The 11,144-nt window shown below is 36.7% G+C and overlaps 2 protein-coding genes across 2 annotated transcripts; both read left to right on the top strand.

The window, feature by feature from the left end:
* The first annotated feature begins 1,521 nt into the window (after positions 1-1,521).
* On the top strand, positions 1,522-2,049 carry LOC126630220 (uncharacterized). The gene has a single exon (XM_050300331.1). It carries the CDS (start codon positions 1,522-1,524, stop codon positions 2,047-2,049), a length of 528 nt encoding a protein of 175 aa, XP_050156288.1.
* A 3,548-nt stretch (positions 2,050-5,597) lies between these two features.
* On the top strand, positions 5,598-10,215 carry LOC126629954 (MLO-like protein 6). The gene is made up of 15 exons (XM_050300125.1): positions 5,598-5,869; positions 6,131-6,188; positions 6,302-6,513; positions 6,599-6,715; positions 6,803-6,866; positions 7,139-7,227; positions 7,612-7,686; positions 7,772-7,866; positions 7,961-8,010; positions 8,346-8,386; positions 8,545-8,718; positions 8,822-8,857; positions 9,027-9,094; positions 9,330-9,390; positions 9,489-10,215. Exons 1-15 carry the CDS (start codon positions 5,747-5,749, stop codon positions 9,945-9,947), a joined length of 1,722 nt encoding a protein of 573 aa, XP_050156082.1. The 5' UTR covers positions 5,598-5,746; the 3' UTR covers positions 9,948-10,215.
* The last annotated feature ends 929 nt before the right edge of the window (positions 10,216-11,144 follow it).

Here is an 11,144-nt window from a genome sequence, read left to right as displayed (position 1 = left end):
TTCCAGAGAAGATGCCACATCTACCTATGAGACAGATAAGGCAAGTCAAGACAATACCACACTCCGGTACTTAGAAGTTTCGTGATTACGAGATCATTCTCCCACAATATTTCCTAATGTCATTTGTAATAAATCATTCACTTGTACTCACTAAAGGAGAGCTTGAACCTATGTACTTGTGTAAACCCTTCACAATTAATGAGAACTCCTCTATTCCATGGACGTAGCCAATCTGGGTGAACCACGTACATCTTGTGTTTGTTTTCCTATCTCTATCTATTTATATACTTATCCACACTAATGACCGGAGCAATCTAGCGAAGATCACAAAAAGCGATCGTTTTCGCTACCTAGAATCTATCTTGCAAGAGAACGGAGAATTAGATGGATATCTCAACCATAGAATACAAGCTGGATGGATGAAGTGTAAGAGTGCATCCGGCGTGTTGTGTGACCGTCGTAGGCCACTGAAGCTCAAGGGAAAATTTTGTAGGACGGCAATAAGGCCAGCGATGTTGTATGGCACAGAATGTTGGGCGGTGAAGCATCAACACGTACACAAAATGGGTGTAGTGGAGATGAGGATGCTTCATGGGATGTGTGGGCACACGAGAAAGGATAAGATTGGGAATGAGGATATCCGAGGTAAAGTAGGAGTAGCCGAAATTGAAGGAAAGATGAGAGAAAATCGGTTACGGTGGTTTGGACATGTGCAAAGAAGGCCTACTGACGCTCCGGTTCGAAGATGTGACTACGGGACAGAGGTTTAGGGCCGAAGGGGTAGAGGAAGACCTAGGAAAACTTTGGAAGAGACCCTAAGAAAAGACTTAGAGTACTTGGATCTAACGGAGGATATGACACAAAACCGAGCGCAATGGCGTTCTAGGATTCATATAGCCGACCCCACTTAGTGGGAAAAGGCTTTGTTGTTGTTGTTGTAAAAAAAAAAGGGCCCAGCCGCAAATTTAAAAAAAAAAATAGCAAAACATATCAGGGACCACTCGGTCCCAATTAACCCTAATACTTCCAACCCTTTCCCAATTCCCCACCCCCCCTTTGTTCCCTACTTCCCCCACCACTTCCCCGTTCCCTGCTGCCGTCCCTTTTCTTTCCCTGTTGCCGTTCCTTTTCAGCACCAGCAGCCAGGTCATTCACCACCATTAGCATTGGTTGCAAGTGCATTCACTCACCACCAACCCTTTTGAGTTTTGAGGTAAACTAATTTTTAAAATTTGAATTATCAATTTATAATTTAATATAAAATTTTGCAATGCAAGTGACATAGAATTATATGATAGATTGATAATTGATGTATAGAATTGTTGTTGTTGATGAATTAAATTATTGACTAATTGAATTATTTGATTTCATTTCAAACCCAATTTTTAGGTTCAATTTTTATAATATTTTAGACTATGTGTTAGTGTTTTTATAATATATAATGTGTTGGAATGATAATTTTGATAGGAAATTTTTGTTATATCATGTGCAGGTAATTTTTGCAAACAAATTATCGAAGCCATGTCTTTTAGGAAACAACTCTCTGGTAATATGAAAAGGAAAAAAAAGGCAAAGGATAACGAAATTGCCGAAAGTTTAAGAGGATCTCTTAATAAATTTTTCTCTACAAAGAATGAGTCAGTTGAAAATTTAAGAGAAAATGATGTTGGTGAAGAGCCACAAAATTTTGTTGGGGAGTCTCATGATCATGAAAACGGTAGTGATTTAGAAGAAAATGTTGCTGATGAGTCTCAAGACCATGAAAATGATGGTGATGTGGATTTAAATGTTGATGATGATCATATTGGTGTAGAGGAAAATATTGAATCTCCTGAACCTATTTTCCATTTAAACATTTATGATCCAAGAGTTTGGGATGGTCTTAATGCAGAAATGAAAGACTTACTTGTAGAAAATTGGCCAATTCGAGAAACTAATCTCACTTATCCTAAGGACAAACTCTCTAGAAAATTTTCCTCACACTACTATAATCGAAAATTACCAACGGATGAAATTTATGATAGAAAATGGCTTGTGTACTCAAAATAGTTGGATAAAGTCTTTTGCTTTTGTTGTAAATTGTTTAAAACAATTGCCTCAAAAAGTGAGTTAGCAAAAGATGGAATTAGTGATTGGAGACATCTTGGTGTGAAGCTTGACCAACATGAAAAGAGTAAAGAGCATCTCACTAATTCGTGAACTTGGGTTGAGTTGAAAAGTAGATTGACAACAAATCAGATAATTGATAAAGAATTTCAAATGCGAATCAAGAAAGAGACAAATCATTGGAAACAAGTGATGCTTAGAATTATTGCTGTTGTGAAATGTCTTGCCATATGTAATTTAGCATTTCGTGGAACAAATGAAAGACCTTATGAAGACTCTAATGGCAACTTCTTAGGTTTACTTGAAATGATTGCGGAGTTTGATCCAATAATGTAAAAGCATTTTCGACTTATTGAGAATAAAGAGATTCATCACCATTATTTGAGCCATAAAATCCAAAAATGAGTTGATAGCTACTTTAGCTTCAAAAGTCAAAACCGCAATCATTAAAAAAGTAAAAGAAGCCAAATTTTTTTGTCATTCTTGATTGTACTCCTGATACAAGTCATGTGGAACAAATGACTTTAATTTTGAGATGTGTTGACTTGTCAAGTAGGTCAATAAATATAAGGGAGTATTTTATGGAGTTTTTAAGTGTGGAAGATATATCAGGACAAAGACTTTTTAATGAGTTGCAAGATGTCCTAAAGTCTCTTGATCTTGATATTGATAATGTGAGGGGACAAGGTTATGATAATGGATCTAACATGAGAGGGAAACACCAAGGTGTCCAGAAAAGATTGCTAGACATAAATCCCAGAGCCTTTTACATGCCATGTGGTTCTCATTGTCTTAATTTAATAGTTTGTGATATGGCAAGTTCATGTCTTAAAGCAAAATCTTTTTTTGGGGCATGTCAATGCATATATATGGTGTTTTCCAACTCTACAAAGCGTTGGAATATTTTGCTTGAACATATTGATGGTTTAACTTTGAAGTCATTGTCAACTACTCGATGGGAAAGTCACATTGAAAGTGTTAAAGCAATTAAATCCCAAGTAGCCCAAGTTAGAAATGCTTTGTTTAAGTTGGTGGAAATTACTGAGAATCCCCAATTGAGTAGGGATGCAGAATGTTTAGCATCAGGAGAACTTTTTAGTTTTGATTTTGTATTAAGTTTGGTTATTTGGTATGACATTTTGTTGAAGATTAACATGGTGAGCAAAAAATTACAATCTGAAGACATGCGTCATGATGTTGCTGTAAAGGCATTGGAAGCACTTGTTACCTTTTTTGAAAACTACAGAGAAATTGGTTTTGCTTCTGCCATGAGTGATGCTAAAGAAATTGCACTTGATTCGGAAATTGACCCTGTTTTTCAAACTAAACGTCATAGGCCCAGAAAAAGACATCATGATGAAGTTGATGGTAATGAGAGGGAACAACAGTCTGCTGAAGAATCATTTAGAACAGATTATTTTCTTGTTATAGTGGATATTGCTCTTTCTCAACTGAAACACATGTTTGAACAGTTAAAGGCTTTTGAATCTATTTTTGGCTTCTTGTTTGATGCACCGAAGTTAATTTCATTAGATGATCAACATCTGAAAGAAAATTGTATGAATCTTGAAGCACATTTGAAACATGGAAATACTATGGATGTAGATGGAGCCGACTTATGTTCCGAATTACAGGTGTTGCAAATGATGTTACCTAAAGAAGCATTTCTCTCTAATAACCCTTGGACATCCATGGAAATAGCAAACTTTGTAAAAGAAACCAACATGTGTCATAATGTCTTGATTGCTTATCGTGTACTGTTGACTGTACCTGTGACCGTGGCATCTGCAGAAAGAAGTTTTTCAAAATTGAAGTTAATAAAATCTTACTTGCGGACCACTATGACTCAAGGTAGGCTAAATGGATTAGCAATCTTATGCATTGAAAAGGATGAGATTGAAGACTTGGAGTATGATGATATAATTGATGATTTTGCTTCAAAAAATGCCAGAAGACAATTTCTTAAAGGTTGAAATTTCAAGGAGCTTTGCTAGGAATGACTGTATATGATTGTATTTTTTATTGTCGGGGTTTAGGTACTATGTCCCCCCCGTTGTATATTTTCTCAAGTAATATAATTTGGGCGTGAGGGCCTAGCCCCCCAGCTTCGACTGGGTTCCAGCCCTCGTTAATTTTTTTTTAAACATATATTTTCGTATTAAAAAAGGGCACATTTTAAGCTTTTCGCACTGGGCACCTAAAAACTCAGGACCGGCCCTGTTAATTTCAACTATGGTGTTTATATCTTTACAATGCAATAACATATGTGATATGTTTGTTGATAAGTATGATCCATTAGGTGGTGGCGGTAACCTTGATCGACATGCATAAAGCTCAGTTGATGGTTAGTTTTCTTTAATGCCAACGACCAGGCCCAGCAACTAAATTCAAGGACATTGAAAGTTCTGGGAAAGGATATTCATATATATTCTTCAAAATTATGAGCGTCCACAACATATGGCCCATGCCTCTTTACATTTGCCCCCTTAGACTTTAAGACCAAGAACCTTGTTTGGTTTGCCACAACGAGAACCACACATAAAGCCCTCTGATATTTCTCAGCTTTTAACTAATTTTATGCAGCTCAAATATTGACTGCAAATTAGGTAACCCTTTGGCCCTTAAGATTAATTTTGTCTGATATACTAAACATCATGAACCACTTGCGTGGTCACGATTGATTGCGTCGAATGAGTTTGCTCTTATCCCCTCTGGACTTCCTGGTTAATATATAGACTCTCAACGAGTTTTTTTCTTACCAAAATAACGATTGACCATAAAAAGATCACAATTTTTTTACTTGAATTTTGACGTTGTACGTAACTGAAAATACCCTTTGTATCTTTTAAGTTAATAGTTTGTAAGAGGAATAATCTGGAGCTCTCTCCCCGCCACATGTCCATCTTCTTTGTGATTGACCCGCAGTTCAAAAGTACAACAAAAATATATGATGAACACGTAATAGCCATTTTTGACCATGCCATTTTGGGATTTGGTCAATTTCTAATTCCAAAGATATGGAAATATTATATATTTAAAAAATAAAAATTCTCTAAAAAGAAAGTTGGATTTTCAACGTAATGTTAACAAGCTGTTGATAATATTAATAGATAACATGTTAATAACCAAATGAATCAACATTTTATTAATACAAAGTTAAGTTGAGATGATAAATTCCACATCGAGAAAAATGAGGAATTTGCGTGTGCTTATAAGTAATTAAATTATTCATCATATTGTCAATTAATTTTGTAATTAAACCTCAATTTTATTTTTCTTTTCAAATCCGTCATATTCCTTACACATGTTAAGTCCAGTCAATCATAATTTCTAACAAATCCGATCTTCTGAGAAATGTTTCTAAATTTGCATGCCAAGTATCTCCAAGTTAAAGTTTGCTGATTTATATTTATTTACGTAATTTTGTTAAGTACTTGGAGATAAAGCTGGCACACATTGACAGAGACTGACTAATGCTACACTCATTTGAAAAAGTCTTAAAAGAAATCTTGAATTTTTTGTCCTTGCCCTTTCCCTTCTGCAGACAAATTTTCCCTTATAAATAACAAAGACGAACTCATTATTTTGGATGCAAAAGCACTTTTTGGTAGCGAGCTTTTTTCAGTAGAATTAAGTTGTAATGGCTGAACTCGCTAAAGAGCGTACACTAGAGGAAACACCGACATGGGCTGTTGCTGTGGTCTGTTTTGTGTTGCTTGCAGTTTCAATCTTCATTGAACATACGATCCACCTCATAGGAAAGGTAATTAATATTCTCAATTCATAAATTATTTAAGATTATCTCTGGAGGAATTCAAATATACAGATTATGCATACAAATGCAACCAAATCGCATGTAGTAGGGGTGATCCCCCGCATTTGAATTACAGAATAAGTAAAATAACGTTTAAAAGTAGTGGTATTTCACTTTCGCCGTTTCCTCCTTCCACTTATACTGCAACTCTCAAGTTTCCGAATTGGGACTAATTTGCAACTGCTATTGTTCTTCTTGCATCATTTTTAGTGGTTAGCAAGGAAACACAAGAGAGCTCTAGTTGAAGCACTTGAGAAGATCAAATCTGGTATATAACCATCTAATTGTGGTCATTTATTTTCCTTTTTTTTGGGGATTTATAAAGAGTGATTTTGGTTCATGGCCTAACCATTTTCTTTGTTGTCTTTGTATTCTTTGAAGAGCTTATGCTGTTGGGATTTTTATCCTTGCTCCTAACTGTGCTGCAAGGACCAATCTCTGATATATGCATATCAAAAAGTATTGGAGCCACTTGGCATCCCTGCAAATATAATAAGTCATCAAAATCTGGAAAGAATGGTAGGAAACTTCTTGAGTTCTTCAATCCCAGGCGCAGATTAGCAGTAAAAGGATATGATTACTGCACAGAGAAGGTAAAAACTAAGGGATAGTTAGTTACTTTTATCTTTTTACCATGTGTATGTGAGTTGGATATAATTGACTGCACTTTTTCTGCAGGGAAAAGTAGCCTTTGTGTCTTCATATGGGATTCACCAACTCCATATTTTTATCTTTGTGTTAGCAGTTTTTCATGTGCTCTACTGCATCCTTACCTTGGGTTTGGGAAGATACAAGGTAAAACTGGCAAGTTTTTTACTGTCTTGGAATCTCTCTCTCTCTCTCTCTCTCTCTCATCTTTTCATTGTTGTTTTGGATTTACAGATGAGAACATGGAAGGTTTGGGAGAAAGAGACAAAATCAATTGAATACCGCCAGTTCTCTAATGGTTTGTAGTTCACTTCAATTTAATTTATTTACCAAACCCTTTTATTAACTTCAAAGCTATGTGGGCCCCATCCCAGATTATGAATGGTTTAAGCATCCAAATCATTCTTTATCATATGATTAATTTTCTAGTTCATGTTTTTTCTTTCTTAAAGAACGATTAATTGGTGCCCAGATTGACTCTCAAGTCCTCAATACATCATCTTTCTGGAATCTTTCTGTTGACCATTTTTTTTCTTTTCTTTTCTTTTTTCACAATTATTTCCATTGCAGATCCAGAAAGGTTTAGGTTTGCAAGGGATACATCATTTGGACGAAGACATTTGAACTTCTGGAGCAAGTCACCAGTCTCCCTCTGTATTGTAAGTAACATGTCACTATGAGGTTCAACCTTGTTTCTTGATCAACAAGTCAACTTTAAAACTCAGTGTTAATCTTCTTAAAAAAAAAAAACCCTCATGTATAGTGCAATAACAGCCGGACACAATAATAGTAACGTTTATGGTTTTTCTTCAAAATAGTATTTTAAGTGTTATTTAATATGAAACTGAGTTTCAAGTCTATTCATAAAAATCCTCGTTGAAATTTTCTGCAAAAGCATTATCGGTTGTGTTATATATCACTTGTCAATGAACTTGTAACATGAAGTTCAAATAATGCCTGGAATATTAGGGCTTCAGGAATCAGGACATTGGATTGGGCATGATTTAAGGGTGTTCTAATTGTTTCTCCTTTTTCTTCCTCAGGTCTCTTTCTTTAGACAATTTTTCCACTCAGTTACAAAGGTTGATTACTTAACTCTGAGGCATGGATTTATCATGGTGAGTCCAACATCTGCCCAAGTTTTTTGCATCGCGATTGATGCCGGTCGTAAAGGGATTCAATTTCTATGCGCTGTGATTTCAGGCACATTTGGCACCAGGAAGTGAGTCAACATTTGATTTTCAGAAGTACATAAACAGATCAGTTGAAGAGGATTTCAAAGTTATTGTGGGGATCAGGTTGGTGTTCTCAATTGAAGCATCTAAACTCATTAGGTTCTTCAGTCAAATACTTGTCTTATAAACCTAACTTTTATTTCATTGATTAATGCAGTCCAATTATATGGTTCTCTGCAGTGCTGTTCTTGCTGTCCAACACTTACGGTAAGTGAGATATTCTTCGGAATTAATCTGGATACGAATCTCAGTTTGATTGTAACCTAACGGAGTACTCACGATGAACCGAATCAATTAAGCTTTCTTTTGATAAATCCATTGATGGACTTTTCTGACAAGGCTCTCAATCTGCTTAACCGTGATTTAGTGCAAATTTGATTCCCATACATCTTGAGTATTTTTGAAGAAGAAAAAAAAGGTCACTTTGGTCTAATCTGTTTCTATTGTTATAAACTTATAGTGAATCTCTACGTTTTCATATTGATTCCGAAAATGTGATGAACCTTAATTTACTGACCAAGAATTGTTTCCTCTTTGGACAGGATGGTATTCTTATATTTGGCTACCAACCATCCCTTTAATTGTAAGTTCCACATAAAATATATCATTCAAGTTTCATGCATGCTACATACATTTAGGCCGCGCCTGGTGGGTAGTGAGTTATCCAATCCTAAACACCGAACGAGGCCTTAAGGTCGTGAGCAACAAAGAAGATCCTGATGGTAATTAAAAACCTTGCAGATAGTCCTAACGGTTGGAACCAAACTACAAGTGATTATAACAAAGATGGGGCTGAGGATTCAGGAGAGAGGGGATGTAGTAAAGGGTGCACCTCTTGTTCAACCCAGCGATCACCTCTTTTGGTTCGGAAGCCCCCGCTTCATGCTCTATCTCCTCCACTTTGTTCTCTTTCAGGTACATCAAAACGCATCGAAATTTCATGTGTATTGTTTCTTCAATTCACTGATATTATATGCTCACATGCTGCTTTTTTGTGATCTTTTCCTCTTCATTGCAGAATGCATTTCAAATGGCCTTCTTTGCATGGAGTACAGTAAGCACATTTCCTCTCTAATTAAGATTTTTAATTAAACATCCAGTTTTATTTGGCAAATTAAAAAGAAGTTTTATACAAAAACACTTCACGAGCAATTGGAGGAAAAACCCCCCCTCGTCTATCTGCGTCTCATATCGTAACCAATTGTTCTTTTTTTCTTCTCCAGTATGAGTTTGGGATAACTTCTTGCTTCCACAGGAGCACTGAAGACATTGTCGTCAGGCTCTCATTCGGGTGAGCACTGAGCTTTACACACTAATCAATATTTGAACTTTCACTTTCTTATATGACCTGCGATTACTTCTATCTCGGCCAAAAATCCCGAACATGTGACTGCAGCACGTAGCTTGATGATCCGGTTGTACATGACACTCTCACGTGTGTTCGGGGTTTTGGGGCGTGACAAACTTATTCAATGAGCACAAATATTTTACTAGTGCACACAATACTAAATTGGTGATCTCCACAGGGTCATTGTACAAGTTTTATGCAGTTATGTGACTCTGCCTCTCTATGCTCTAGTAACTCAGGTAAAAATGATCTCGCTTCGTTTTGATTTTCCAGGGGGTACTAGAGTGATGAAGCCTTGATTCAACTTCGATTTACTTTGTTTTGTTTGATCAAACAGATGGGTTCGACCATGAAACCTACCGTTTTCAATGAGGGAGTGGCAGCAGCACTGAAAGATTGGCACCACAAAGCCAAAAAGAACACAAAACACAGCCGCCATTCACCTTCAACCACCCCATTCTCAAGCATGCCGCCAAGTCCCACGCACGGCACGTCCCCAGTTCATCTGCTGCACAACCACAACTACCGCAGCAATGACGATGAATTTTACGTATCTCCGAGGCGATCAAACCTTGAAATGGGTCATTGGGGCACTGAAGGGTCCTCACATTCACCAAACAACAATGTTGGAGCTAGTGACGGGGATGAGATTAGGCAAATGACCAACGTTAGGGATCTGGATCAAGAGCCTGGCTCAACGGAATTGCCTCGATCTCCGCTTCCAGTTCGTCGTACCCAGTCTCAGCATGAAGTTGCCATTAGTTCATCTGATATTTCATTTGGAAAAGGCAACTGAACAAGTAGATGTAGTTGGATCATAGAACATGCTGCTAACCTCTTATTTCTCTCTTTTTTTCCTTCCTATTTTGGTACACTATATTTGGTTGAGCATTGCAGCAGTATATAGTGGCTAGGAGTAGGATGTTTCCATTCAATTGTATTGTACGTAGAAAAGTTTACTGCAGATGCATATGATGGTAATGTGAATTTTTTTGCTCTTTCAGGCATCACACATTGTACTTTACACACTTTCATTTTTACTAAAAATATACTTCTTTCAACAATTCATTTCCGTCACTTTGTTCTCGCTCATTAAGATATGTCTCCGTTATTTGAGAGTTCATCTCAAAAGTTAGGATGTAAAGCAGGGGCGAAACCAAGATTTTGATTTATCAATCACGTGTGAGTGTTATACAATATTAAAAGTTATAGTTGAATATAAGAGTGCGCAACGAACAAGATTACAAAATAATAAAAATATTATTAAACAAACTAGAATGCCGGAACGGCTACAAAACCCTAAAAGCTACATTGTGACTGACTTATTTCTCAACTGAATAACAAACATGCTATTTATAATAAACTAACCCTAGCCCTAAAAGGTAAGAAATCGAAACCCTAATGCTAACGGGCTAAGCCCAGAAAACTAAACATTCAAATAAACCAAAATACAAATATTTTCCAACACCTCCCGTCAAACTCATGGCGGTACACGACATGAGTTTGCCAACAAGCAGATGTGGATGCAAGCCTCCAAATTCCAATGCCGATGTTGATGCCGATACCAATATCAATGTCGATGCCAATACCAACTTCCAAACAAACAATAAAAAAATCCAACCAACAGACCATATATTTCTTTCTGCTCGTGTGGGCCTTCAAACAAAGAACCAACGTTTTCTTTTTTCTTATTCCTTTTTTATTTTCTCCTTCGTCCTCTTTTTTTCTTTTGTTTCCTTTTTTTTTAATTTTCTCCCTTTCCTTCTTTCCTCCTGCTGGGCCTTTTTTCAATTCATGCAGCAACCAAGTCGAGCATAAGGAAAAGGATTGCAGCAAATAAAACAACTCCAGTGCAAAGTCAAAATGCAGGACTTCATACCGGTTGCGACAGATTCGAATCGTAGAAGTCGATGAGGGTATGACCCGAGTCAAGGTGTAGATCAAGCTGTGAGATGTAGGTTCGTGAAGGATGCAGATGCTCCAGATCCAGTTT

This window comes from Malus sylvestris, chromosome 7 (assembly GCF_916048215.2).
Source record: "Malus sylvestris chromosome 7, drMalSylv7.2, whole genome shotgun sequence".
In the NCBI taxonomy this organism is placed as follows: domain Eukaryota; kingdom Viridiplantae; phylum Streptophyta; class Magnoliopsida; order Rosales; family Rosaceae; genus Malus; species Malus sylvestris.
Note: the sequence above shows the minus strand (reverse complement) of the source record. Positions and strands in the feature narration are given on the sequence as shown.

Bases quoted from the DNA above. Each gene is read 5' to 3' on its own strand.
- LOC126630220 (XM_050300331.1), top strand. From the start codon at position 1,522: ATGTCTTTTAGGAAACAACTCTCTGGTAATATGAAAAGGAAAAAAAAG.
- LOC126629954 (XM_050300125.1), top strand. From the start codon at position 5,747: ATGGCTGAACTCGCTAAAGAGCGTACACTAGAGGAAACACCGACATGG. The intron at 6,867-7,138 runs GTTTGTAGTTCA...TTTCCATTGCAG, and splicing joins ATACCGCCAGTTCTCTAATG to ATCCAGAAAGGTTTAGGTTT. The intron at 9,095-9,329 runs GTGAGCACTGAG...TGATCTCCACAG, and splicing joins GTCGTCAGGCTCTCATTCGG to GGTCATTGTACAAGTTTTAT.